This window comes from Octodon degus, unplaced genomic scaffold, assembly GCF_000260255.1.
Source record: "Octodon degus isolate 3935 unplaced genomic scaffold, OctDeg1.0 scaffold00067, whole genome shotgun sequence".
Classification (NCBI taxonomy): Eukaryota; Metazoa; Chordata; class Mammalia; order Rodentia; family Octodontidae; genus Octodon; species Octodon degus.
In genome coordinates, this window is record NW_004524643.1 from 7201466 (window position 1) to 7215242 (window position 13777).

The 13777-nt window shown below is 44.5% G+C and overlaps 1 protein-coding gene across 1 annotated transcript in view; it reads left to right on the forward strand.

The window, feature by feature from the left end:
• The window catches only part of Spon1 (spondin 1), a 317562-nt gene extending 310634 nt beyond the window's left edge, over window positions 1-6928 (forward strand). Inside the window, exons 13-16 of the mRNA XM_004634900.2 lie at window positions 24-191; window positions 900-1064; window positions 2827-3090; window positions 5333-6928. Of these exons, the coding sequence (XP_004634957.1) occupies window positions 24-191; window positions 900-1064; window positions 2827-3090; window positions 5333-5496 (761 nt within the window). The 3' untranslated portion in view covers window positions 5497-6928. The remainder of the gene's footprint in view (window positions 1-23; window positions 192-899; window positions 1065-2826; window positions 3091-5332) is intronic.
• The last annotated feature ends 6849 nt before the right edge of the window (window positions 6929-13777 follow it).

A 13777-nucleotide genomic window follows, 5' to 3' on the forward strand; every position in this document is an offset into this window, starting at 1 on the left:
GCTCAAGGGCCTTGGGTCCCCAGCTCCCAGCAGCTGCCTGGTGACCGAGTGGGGTGAGTGGGATGAGTGCAGCGCCACCTGCGGGATGGGCACGAGGAAGCGGCACCGCATGATCAAGATGAACCCAGCGGATGGCTCCATGTGCAAGGCGGAGACCTCGCAGACGGAGAAGTGCATGATGCCCGAATGCCGTGAGTGGGCGAGGGGGAGCACACCGGTGGGGGCCTGGAGGGGTACGGAGAATCACAGCTCTGCCGGCCACACTATCAAAGTCAGAGGCTCTGCGTGGTCCGCCAGCCCCAGGGCACTGCCAAGAGCCAGAGAGCCAAAGGTATGTGGACACCCACCGGGTCCAGGCTGGCCGCCTCTGGGAAGCATGCTCAATGGCGCGCGTGTGGCCGGCCGATGGCCTCTGGCGAGAAAGGGCCTGCAGCTGTGTTTCAGAAAGCATTCATTCGTCTTGGAAGCTATGCTTAGTAAGACCCGCGTTCCCAGCGCCCAGTGCACTCTTTTGGACACTGCAGGACCCCTCCTGCTCTGTGCACAAATTCACACAATGGTGTACAAACCACAAGAACACACACTCAAGGGATTTCAGAATCAAAGTGTTAAAATGCAGCATTGGGCCTGTACGTTAGTATGGAAGTCTCAGGCAGCACAGGTGCTTGTCTTGAGGAAGAGCCTAATCAGGCTTTCAGTGCTATCAAAGTGGAAACCTGTGTGCTCAGATTAGCGATCTCATCTGAGGCTGGGTTCTAACCACCACCTGGGCCTGCAGCTCTCACTTCAGGGAACCCACTTTACTCCAGAGCCAGGAGCCAGGGAGGAACACTGTGGGGCCACGATCGAAAGTAGCAAAGGAAGCCTGGGCTCAGGAGCGAATCTGGTTTTTGACCTAGACACCATCCCGTGCTTGCTGTCTCCGTGGACTGAGTGGAGCGACTGCAGCGTAACCTGCGGGAAGGGCATGCGGAGGCGCCATCGGACGCTCAAGTCTCTGGCGGAACTCGGGGACTGTAATGAGGAGCTGGAGCAGGTGGAGAAGTGCATGCTGCCTGAGTGCCGTGAGTCCTGGGCCCCGAGCCCACGCCTTCTTTCCTCATGAGGTCCCCACACCAGGGAGCTCCAAACGAGCCCCACCCTGTGATAAGACTTTTAAACATCCTGGAGCAAAACTGATTCTAGGGGAGTAACTGCATATGGTTCAGGTCTCTACACTGTAGGTGGCTCTGAGGTCTAATCAGTGACACATAGGAAATCCCACAAATCAGCTAAGTTGTCTCGCTCCCCCACCCCCACCCCTGCTCCCAAATATAGGCCTGAGTGGTCTTAGTACTAATTCTATTCCTCCTTCCTATGACCATTTTATATACCCTTGATCAGAGGCTGGGCATTAGATCAGTGACTCTTGCAGCTTGGTGAGAAGACAGCAAGACAGTAAGCCAAGTTCCCAAAATCTTGCTGACCACCTCAGTCTCCTCCAAAATCTCCGTGGCTGAGCCAGTTTATCCGGCCGGCCTTTCAAGAGAGCTGCTGATGCTTGCTATGATTTTTCTGACTTCTTCTAGAATGCCCTTGCAGTCTTGCCTCTTGCTCCTTCCTCTTGTTAGCACTCATGCTGTCTGCACGGTTCAGGTCCCGGTTCTGCCCTTTACGGTGGCTCTGCCTTCAGCAGATTACTTGCATTCCTGTTCTGCAGTTTTCTCATCTGTCTAACAGCAGGAAATGCTCCCCGGGTTGCTCAGAGGGTTACTCAGTAACTGGCAGTCGGAGCTCTAGACCTAGCAGGTATAGACCTCAGGGATCTACAGTCTGCTCCGTGCCATTTCTAGCCTTGGTTATGGGCACAGACAGCCTGCACTGTTGACTACTGTTCGAACCAGCTTTGCAGGTTAGGGCCCCAGAGCCTTCCCATGCGGACAACTACCAACTCAAAAATCCTATCAAGTCAGATGAAAGAAAAAAAAAAAAACAAAACATGAACACTAATGAGGAGCTCCCTGGGCTGGAGAAGTAATGCTCCTTACAATCTAATGAGAAAAATATGGTGCCTATTATGTCCATTTTGCAGGGAAGAAATCTACCTGAACTCCCACAACCATGAACAAAATGAGCACTTCCTAAACCCAGTGTGGACCTGGGTTTGCAAAGCCACTGCAAAGTTTAGGGACATTTCCCTCCTAGAAGAGATCCTAAAAATTGGATCAATGTATTATTTCACACTTGTGAAGTGCTATTTGCTGGATCTCACACTACAAAGCACCACTTGCTCTTAACCTGCTACTGAATTTTCCAGTTCTGGTCCCCCGTATTTCTTGCATAGACCACCACAGATATGTCACAGGATGGCAAAAGCAAATGTCACCTGAGCTTAGGGAGATCTGTATTGGTCTACAGGCTTATTGATTTTTCTCTCCAGAGTCAACAGGGAGGTAATGGGGAGCTTGAGCTTGCTCTGAAAACCACCACCAGCAACTGTGGCTTTCCTAAGAAAATCTGAGTCCCCTGGGCACCATGGAAGGCCGGTTTATGCCACTTGAGGCTGACTCCACAATACCCAAAGAGTTGCTGGAACAGGGCAAGAGCTCTGAACACAAAGTCCTTTGATGCCTTCTTAAGAGAAGGCACAGATGCAGGTCATTCATTCCTTGGCACCACCAACCCCACTCTCCTGCTTACCTACTCTGTGGGCTGGGTGAAGTAATCTTGCCTTTGGAGCCTGTTTCTTCTATAAAAAGCACTCTGTGGGCCCGAGATGTTCACAAGAATATGACTACATCTCATTTCAGACCACAGATGCACTAATATCCCTCTGTGTCTTGCCAGCCATCGACTGTGAAGTCAGTGAGTGGTCCCAATGGTCAGAATGTAACAAGTCCTGTGGGAAAGGTCACATGATTCGAACCCGGATGATCCTTATGGAACCTCAATTTGGAGGTGCACCCTGTCCAGAGACTGTGCAACGCAAGAAATGCCGCGTCCGGAAATGCCTTCGAAATCCATCCATCCAGAAGCTGCGCTGGAGGGAGGCCCGAGAGAGCCGCAGGAGCGAGCAGCCACGGGAAGAATCTGACGGGGAACAGTTCCCAGGTACGGCCCTGTGTGGGGCTCCCATGGGTTCCTGTCAGGCTAGGGCCTAGCGTGGCCTCAAAAGAGCAGAGACACTGCATTTTAATTATATTTTCTTTATATACAGTTTTTTTGTTTGTAGTACCGGGGATTGAACTCAGGCCCTTGCACTTGTCAGGCTAGATACAGTTTTTCTTTTTCCCCAGATATTAAGCAAGCATAGATTTTAAGGGGGAATTTTATCAAAGCTTTAAATGACATACCTAGCAAGCAAAGAGCCCTTAAGAATTTCATTACTCTGTACATCTTTAAAATGTACTTTAAGACCATTAGTATGGTCCTTCTTTTCTAACCCCATCCACTCTTTACAAGAGGGACAAATAACAACATGGACTCAGGAATCTTGACTATCATCTAGGAGATGTTTTCCAAGACCTCTCAGAGTTAAGTTACAGCCACTCTCAAGGTGTGACTCCAACAAGACAGTCTTGGTTGACCACAAGTTTGGCTGTAGTGTCACGTCAGCCTTGAGTTTATTTCTTCAAATGTTATGGGTCCAAGCTGTCAATTAAGTGCTACATTCTCTAATAAAACATGAACCGAGTGCTAAGGAAGCCAAGGAATGGACTTCCTTGACTGGAGTTCAGGGAGATGCCACACCAGATAAAATTAGGCTGGGCCTTAAAGAATTTGTAAGAGTCTGCCAGTTGAGTACATTCCAGTTATGAAGAACAGTAACTGCTAGGTCACAGACATGCCAAAGAGCATATGCCCAAGCAGTAGAGAATGCAGGCAAAGAGAATTGGGGCGGGCGACAGGAAACCAAGGTGAGAAGAGGCCAGACCATGAAAGACCAGTGGGACTTGGTACTGTGGAGGCAGTCTTAAGCTTGAGTGACTTTAACAGATGCATTATGATTTGGAGGCACAGGACAGTTAAGGTTTTGTTCACACCCAGGACAAAGAGGAAGGGTCCCCTCCTCCTGTACAAATTGAAGGCAATCTAGGACTTAAAGCACAACTACTTGCCTGGGGCTGCACTGCTAAATAAACCAGCCTGAAAAATGAGCAACCCACTAGGAAGACCCATGTCTAAGTCATGGGCACAGGCCAATGTTCTCTGGATTCCCTGGAGGGGTGAAGAAGGTACCTGTGTAAATTACTTTCTAAAAGACAACTCCAATTATTTCTCCTCTCTTCCTTTTTTTTTTTCTTTTTCTTTTTTCTGGTGGAACTGGGGATTGAACTCAGACCCTTATGCTTGCCAGGGAAGTGCTTATTCTACTGAACCATCTCCCAGCCCTCCTCTCTTCCTTAATACAATGTTCTTCTACCAAGGATGACAAAATGGAGAGGATGTGAAAAGCAGTTCCCATAATCAGTCACCATGCCCTAAAGCCAACCATGGGCCAGGCTTGGACTGCTCCATAAAACTCACCTAATGCGTAGGCAGTGGTGTTCTGGATTCAAAGGAGGAATAGTGTACTAAAGAAATGTGCGAACAAATGATCCAGTCTCTGGGGATCAAGGGCAGGCTTTTGAGAAAGGCATGTTTATACTGAGTAGGAGAAAATAAAACATTGTTCTTCAATTTACTATTTGTGGGCTGGTGAGATGGCTCAGTGGTCTAAAGCACCTACTTAGAACAAGCTTAGCAAAGCACAGGGACCGCGGTTCAATCCCCCAGCACCACATGCCAGCCAGCCCTGCTCCCTGGTGGGCTGAGCTGGCCACACGCACGCGCGCGCGCACACACACACACACACACACACATATAAATAAAAAAATTTACTATTTGTGAGGCTAAGTTTGGTGCTCCGGAAATACATTGCTACATCTCAAGCTACCCCAAACGTTACCTTTAAAAATCTATCAATTATTAACATGATCCTGAGGATCAGTGACTCCAGCCAGCTCAGCTGGATAAATCTTCTGAGGTTGAGTTTGGGCTCTTTCTCATTCATGTGACCACCAACTGGGGCTAGAAGGGCATCATCTGCATCTCTGTGGCCTCTCTCCCACAGGCTATCAAAACTTGCTTCCACAAGTGTGCACAAGTTCCTAAACTATTTCCCAAAACACATTTTTGCTCAAGCCCCACTGGCCAAAGCACTGACCAAACATAATGTTCCTAATAGGAAGAATTGCAAAGCAATAATGACGCTGTTTTGGCAAACTAGTAAAGACCCTAGCCCAGCACTCTAGTGCTGCTAGAGTCCGTATTCCCATTCCACTGTACTAACCAGGCATTCTCCCACTTTCAGGCTGTAAGATGCGTCCATGGACCTCTTGGTCAGAATGCACCAAACAGTGTGGAGGTGGGATTCAGGAACGCTATATGACTGTCAAGAAGAGGTTCAAAAGCTCCCAGTTTACCAGCTGCAAAGACAAGAAGGAGATCAGAGCATGCAACGTTCACCCGTGTTAGCAGGGATACAAGTTCCCCAGGGTGTCACTCCAGATTTGTCCTCAATGGCTGGGTGGTGTGCTTGTCTAAGACGATTTAAGTTGTGTCCACTAGTTTCCGTTTTTCTTTTGCAGTGTGGTTTGCTCAGTAGTCGTGGGTGCCAAGAACATCCTTTGAATATTTCTTGGTGGGTACAGGCTGAGGGGGGGCTCCCTCTCCCAGCACAGAAGTGAGTAGGGACTGTCACCCTGTGCTAAGCTGAAGCATCTCCCTCTGGAGAATCCACATGGAGGGCAAATATGTCTGAAAAACACTGCATCCAGGGTGGGTCCCAGGGTGCACCAGGTAGGAAATACCCACAGATGAAAACATATTCCCTTCTCAGCTTTGGTCAGTCACTCTTCATAGAAAACTTGTCTGCCCACCTCTTTTCACTTAATGGAACTTGAGGTCTCTTGTTATATCTCTTGCCTGGGTCATTATGTTCTTGAGGAAAATGGTCAAGAAAAGCACTGATATTGGATAGCTCTTATTCTTACACTGAAAACTTTAAGTTGGATGCATTGATTTCCTAATTTTGGTTCCTGGTACCCCAAAGGAAAAAACAATGATGGCTGCTTCAGTTAAGTGTAATCAGTTCTTATACCAGAGAGAAAGGGTACTAAGTGTAGAAAGTAGTTTTTGTTTGCTTTTATTTTTTTGGTGCCACAATTCTAGAAACAGTTTTATGAACCTACCTTTCAGTAATAGATCCTTACTGGACCCCAGGCCAAAGCAGCAAAACTGGCCTACTGGTTACAGACCTGAGTTTTAAAATCATCCTACACACACCCATAAAGACTTTTAAGTCTCCAAACCAGTTTCAAATGAGAAAATGCTAAGTCTGCCCAAAAGTCATTCCTTCAAACAAAAGAAGAAACATCTCTGTACTTAAAAGTTATTTTTTAGTCATAATAGTTAATATTTAGAGAAAAAGTATTTCAGAGACAATAACAAAATCTAGAAAAAGAATACTGTGGAGTTGAGCTGAGTAAGAAAGCCTGTATCAGCCTTCTGCGCCAGGGCTGTGGTCCTCCTCACAGCTATCTGCAGGGAAGCCCATGCTTGGCATTCCAGCCACTCCACTACGCACACCAAATTCAGGGAGACTATCAACAGTATCATTTTGCTCAGCTGAGCCCATCAACAGTTTCTGTCAAAACATCATCCATTTATTGTTAAAACTTACTGTTTCTTTTTACAGGCCTTTTTATTACTGCTTAACCCAAATATGTATCATGGACAAGATGCACACAATGCTTGAATATACTACTTTAAGAATTTGCATTAAACAAATTGGGATATTTCTAAAATACAACACCTATATGCTATAGCCCTGAATATGTATTTTCTTGAACACAAGAAAGACTGTTCAATAAAAAAAACAAAACTCAATGGGTCTTTCGTGTTTTTAAACAAATTAAATGTTCAGATGTTTGGGTCCTTTTAGAACTGTAAGAACAATGGCCTTTCCTCCCTCATTCTGGAGGGTCACTGTGACCACATCCCTGAGCTAGAGATTTCTTCTCAATCTTTTTGTAATCCCTAATAAATGCCTTCTCCTTTCCCCCCACCACTGCCTCAGCATAGCAAAGAAATAAGAGGCTCCAATTTCCACATGGGGAAAAAATAATCAACTCACTGTTCCATCATCCTCCAAAGCTAAGTTCCGTGGTGATTCCCAAGCATTTCTGAGACAAGCTATGCCAGTGTCTTGTGTTTGTTCACATTTGGTCCCCTTTAAGTCCATTTTTAATTCTGACTTTGGAGCCTAAAAACCAGATAACTGGATAGTGGCTAAGACTGGGTAACATGCTTCTTACCACTTAAGTACTTTTGGTTGCAACAGGGAAATTTAAGTGTCAAATCTCTTTTTACCAAAGTCTTATGTTAGGTGGTGTCTAGTGCTTCTGGCTAGCCAGTTTGGAAATAAAGACTTTTTACTACAAAAGCGTAATCTATTTGGATTTCCACTTGAAAAAACTGAAAGACAACAAGACCAACTACCAACAAATAGCTATACTGTACACAGTTTTATCAATGCCAAACCAGTTAGATTTGACATTTTAAGATAACAACTTGACACTGAGTGACTTACCTGTTGCCTTGCCAATGCATTTTATTGGGGGGGGGGGGAATCTGTTGTAGCAAACGAAAATAAAACCTGGCCTTCTTTAGACCCAGAACTGAAAAAAAATTAAAGACAATTTGTACTATTTTTCTCATTTCAACTTTGTACACTGAATACGTGCTACTACTCAAAGTCTATGTACGCCATCCAGAAAGGGGTCTTAGAAATTCTCATGTGGCTACAATTCTTCAGAAACTTGTGTACACCAAGGCCATGGCTGAGGTGTCAATTCACAAATACGCTTCATGTGCAGTTAGCTCTGACCTACTTCTGCTTAGCCTACATGTTCCAGGCAATAAATAATTGTTCTGAAAAAGAATCAGAAAATTCAAAGAACTGCGAAAAGACTTCAATCATTTATATTGGAACCTGATTTGAAATGAAAGAGCTAGCTTTGAAAAATTCCATTACACTGAATTCAGCCACAAACGAGTTAAAATACTTATATCCTAAAGAAACTGTTTGTCTACACAACATTAAACCATAAATGTTAATTCCCTAACCACAACACAGAATCAAGGCAGACAATCATTTCCACTATTTTGCTATTTGGTGCTATTAATTTTAATAAAATTATTCATTTTGTTCTTCTTATTTCCCAAAGTAGGGACAATTAATGAAAATAATTCTCTTTGAAAGTGATGATGAAGATGCAAAAACAAATTATAAATAGCAGTTGAATGCTAATTAACATGTAGCTAATTTTTTCATTTAAATCCTTTGAAACAAAGTAAAAGATCTAAAATGTCACATTTGAATAATGGCATCCCTGCTTTAGACACCCCCCCACCCCCGGGCTCTGGTGGAGAAGCAGAGGCGGTGTAACGGGGAACCTAGGCTCAGGCTACTGGGGACAGAGCCACTTAGTCCTTTCTGGCCTAACAAGCGTCTTCAGACTAATTTCTTAATTCAGTCAATCCACACCTGAGCACAGGTCCTCATGGCATCCAGTCCTCGGACACAGGGCCAGTTCCACGCCATGACCTCACTGCTTCATAAAGCAGTAAGTGCCCACTTTGTGCTGAAGCTTCTTTGAGGTACATTTCAGTCATTTACAGTCTAAAATGCCATGACAAAACACACATGCGTAATTTTTAGTTTTCATCAGAGCAAAATGCAATTTCAGAGTGTTTTCACTTGTAATTCCATTATTCATAATGTCTTAAGATAGCATTCATTAACATTTTCTCATATTGCTCTAAATACTCCCTTCTCTAGCATACTGATTGGTAATGATTCTCACATACCAAGCAGTTACACGCTTAAACAATTTTCCTTTACCTGAAATAATTTTTATGCATCCACAGAAGAAATGGCAAACAGCCACAATTCCTGACTCCTTTACAATATTTGGACTTTGTAAAAGGAGAGTCTTATTTTTTCAAGTGTTGGTCACCTTTCTAGCTAGGAGTCAGAAGGCTGCTTCTGCAAAGTGCCTCAGCCTCTTCCACCCTCCCTTGCTACACCAGTGCTTCTCACAGACTAGCAGCCTAATAGTACGCACAAAAAGCATACAGAAAGAGACATCGTTAGGAAACCGCTACAGTGATTTCATACTGCCACAGCACTCAAGAGAATGATTTTCCTCGTTAACTCATTTTTCATTATACTTAGCAAAAGCATCAGTCTACAACCCTGAAGATTCAATTTTTTTTTTTTTTTTTTGGAACCAGGGATTGAACTCGGGCCCTTGCACTTGCCAGGGAAGTGCTTATTCTACTGAGCCATCTCCCCAGCGCCTCAATTTTTTTTTTAATTGTTTAAATGCTTTAATGTGTACATGGTGCATATTCACAAGCCTTTACCACAGCCAGTGCGAGAAGCGTCAGAGAAGGTGCCAGCCCACAGTCCACAGGCCAGCACCAGCACGCATGTCACACAGAACTACAACATCACTGAAGCCCTTAGAGGCTCTGCATCCCTGCTCAGGCTTTCAGCTCTCTGGCTGCCACAGCCAGATAACAGTACCTAGTTTCGGATCTGGGTGCCTATACAGCTGAGAATAAAGACCTCACGTGGGCTTGCTGTCCTACTCCTCAAACCCCTGACCTGCCCACCAAAGGTGGATGCTCCTACACCTTGATCTTTGCCATAGAATTTCTCACAACAGCACACGCTTATTTCCTCCACTTCCTACCCTCCAATCACATCACAACTCCCTCCCATCTTCCGCGAACAGTTGGTGAAACCAATCTAAGAAGTCACCAGCAATCTGTAAATATTCACTCTCTCACTCTCTGTCCCCTCCTACCATGCACTCTACAGCACCCAAAGCCTTTTACCATCTCTGGCTTCCTGTATGTCAAGGAATTATTCTCTCCAATTTCTGGCTACTTCTCTGAACTTTTTGCTGCTGCTTAATCTTATCTTCTACCTCTACAAATGCTTGTTTTCTCCAAAAGTTTTATCCTTGGACCTCCTTTCAATGCCCTTCTGTTGAGTGCCTGCACTATTTTTCGATCACTAACTCACAACAGATACATTTCAAATCTGCCTGTCTAGCTCCAGCCTCTCCTTTTGAGCTCCCACCCACCCCTGAATACCTCTGGCTAGCCTTATACTATGACCGCCACAAGTATCTTTTCTTTCAGCCAGGGGCTTGCTCTGTAGTATAGGCTGGCCTTAAACTATGTAGACCAAGCTGCCCTCCAGGCCAACTATGTAGACCAAAAGCCTCTGGACTGCTAGAGTTTCAGGCCACCACACTGGCTATGAATGTCATATATTCTTACCACAAGGACTGCCCGTGCTCCTTATTTTAACTAATAGCACCACCAGCTTTCTTCTCAATATTTTAAAGTGTCAAACATTTCTTCTATTACTTAATATTCAGTCCCTTTCCCCCCACATTACTTCAGTTCAGGCCTTCATCACCTTTCTCTGAAACCATTCATCAAGTGGTGTTCTGCACATGCCAGGCAATGTGGGAAGGCAGTAAACACAAAGGGCATGGCTCTGCCCTCAAAGAGTTTATGACAGTAAAAGAACAGAGTCCATGATTCAAGCCTGACCACGCCCTCCTTAAGGCTGCACTGTTCTGCCATTCTAACTACCACCAGATTAGATCCAGGTACCTCCCATCCAGAACACTTGGAAGTTGCCCCCTCTACACTGAAGCGCCATCCTATTTAAAAAACCTGATCCAAGCCCATTCGCTCATGTTTCCCATCAGAGTTACATTCTTTTTAGCAGCTTCAACACCAGCACACATCCTGTATTATGTCAATGTATTTATATATATACACACTTCAGAAACAGACTTAGTAAATACCCTTAGGCAGACAAGTTTAAGGAATTTGAAAAGGACTGCTGATCATTATTTCCTCCCATTCCTGCCAGTCACCTGTTTAGGGGACCAAAATGTATACAGCAATGAGAAAAGAAAGACAATGAGTCAAAAAGGGAGAAGTGAAAAGTTAAAAGAGGAACAGGACACACCTTAAATATGACATCAAAGAACCACTTTATATTATAAAACTGAGAAGCCCCAGATTTAGCAAACAAAGTCACATGTATATCAACTGGGGCACAAGGTCTAACTCTGAAATACTGTCAAGCTCTATAAACACGCAATACAGAGAGGAAACTCCTAGGACAAAAACTCATGATTTTCCTTTCAAGAAGTTCTGTTTGAATTTACACAAGAAGCAGAAGAGATTCTAATGCTGCGAAAGAAACCTCAAACATTTAACCTGCGATAGAGTAGGGCTGGTTAATCATGGCCCTGGATCCAGTCCACCCCAGCATTTTTTCACATAGAACATTTTTGTCATTTTAAATGGATGGGAAACAAATGCAAAATGGTGTCTCATGACACACGACAATGAAATGGAACCAACTTTAGTACACACAAGCTCTTAACTGGAATATAGCCATCTTCATGCACTTACTTATACATTGTTTGTGATTGTTTGGGGGTTAGAATGGAGAAGCTGAGTAGTTGGGGACAGAGAACACATGGCTGGCAATACCAAGTCTTTAATCCTGTAATTGGCTCTTTATAAAAAGTCTGCCAAGGCCCAGCTACAGAAGGGAGGTGGGGAGTGGAGGTGTACACACAGACATGGACTACAGTATTCATGCAATGAGGCAACTTTATGAAAAAACTTTTCCAGTAAGAAATGAAGGGAATCACAAGGCATCTATGACTGTGTGATAGAAATCAAATGAGGGACTTCAACTTCTCTTCATGATAGAATATGAACCAGATTTACCACCACCACAGACAATTTTTAAAAATTAAAATTAATTTTTAATTTTAATAATGTTCCTCTTAATACTAAGCCAGGTATGGTGATGGGTGCTACAATCTTAGGTACTCAGCAGGCTGAGGCAAGAGAATCTCTAGAGCCCAGAAACTCAATACCAGCTTGGGCAACACAGTCAAATCTTATTAAATAAACACATAAGCAAGACTAATTTATGAAACACTTGTTTTTAGACAGTGTACACCAAGGAGAACTTGACTACAAGCTGGGTCGCGATCCCAGGCACCACATGCTTTGCCAGCCCTGGCCCCAGCCCCAACCCCGGGCACACTGAGCCAGCCACTGAGACCGGGTGTGGTGGTGCACACCTGTAATCCCAACCTGGGGAGGCTGAAAACAGGAGGATCACTGTACAGTGAGACCCTGTCCCAAATACATTTTTAGGAAGGAAGGAGGAACGAAGGGAGGGAGGGAGGAAGAGAAAAGAGAGAAGAGAAAGAGAAAGAAAAAGAAAGAGAAAGAAAGCAAGCACACACGCACGCACGCACACACACAAGCAATTGTCTTAAGCTCAGCTTTCTGCTTAGAGGCACACTGCAGATTATAAAAATGTATGACTCCAGCTAGGGAACAAATACTCCCTGCTAAAACTGAGAAGACAGACGCTGGAGCTCAGGAGCACTGAACAGCGCAACTTGGAGGAACCAGGAAGAATTCTGAAGCAAGAAGACTTCAAGAGCTACCAATATATGCAGAGTTGATGAGTCTCTGCAAAATATTAAGATACACACAACAATGACACAGGAATGAGGACCCAAACAGCTTCCTGTACCTCCCATAAGGCTGGGAATTGTTTGAGTTCCCACAAACTGCAGAGTCCACGTTGGTCATTCAGTGCATGCAGCAGAGTCCCCAAAGGGGTTACACTTTAGAAGCAGGGCAAAGTTATACTGGAGAAACTGGGGAAAAGGCTATCTGAGATTGCACTCAATTTAAAGACAAGACTTGAAAGGAACTGCAAGCAAATTAACTGACCACTAGAACCAAGTCCAAAACCCTTCAGATGAAGGCCACATGACCTAGACACCAACACAGAGGTGTGCAATACCCATCATCCAAATGCACCTACTAGATGTACAAAAACCAGGAAACTAGGCCTGATGTCTGGAGGAAAGCCAATCCACAGAAAGGAATCCAAATACCAAGAGACGGTGTGATGGGCAAACCCATGTCACCATGTTCAGAAGTGCAGGACAGCCTGCCGCAACTGGAGGCCTGTGAGAGGATGAATTCCTGCCAGAGTGGCTTTACCAACTGCCCCAAGACAGAACATAGGAGCACCATTTCTAGACACACAGGTGAGAAGTCTCATACCACACCACATACAAAGCAGTATGTTGGAAAGGAATTCGACAGTATAAAACTTATCTTCTTGGGCAGCGATTTTACCTGAACACATGAAAGACAGTTCTATATTAAGTAATTTTATTAATACTCAAAATAAATGAATTCTCTCTTTTGCTTCAGATGTTGTTGTAGGCTTCGTCCTCATGGGGATATTATCCCCCTCCTTTAGAGTGGAGGTCCTCTGTTATGGTTACTTCATTTAAGAAATCTAATCACAAGCAATTCAAAATATCACTAAGAGGCAGGCATGGGGGCACACGCTTATAATTTCACCATATGGTAGGCTGAGACAAGAGGACTGGGGTGAGTCGGAGGTCAGACTGGGCTAAGCAGTTCAAGGCCTGAACTATAAATAAGACCCCGTCTCCAAAAAACAAACCCACTGAGAATGTTTCACACAAGTTCACCTCTGAATGATCAGTGTGACTTTTAGACTTAAACCCTAGGTACTGCTGAGAAAGGGCATACCTCTGAAAAGTTTTTTTTTACTATCCTCTCACGAAACCACTAAAATAAC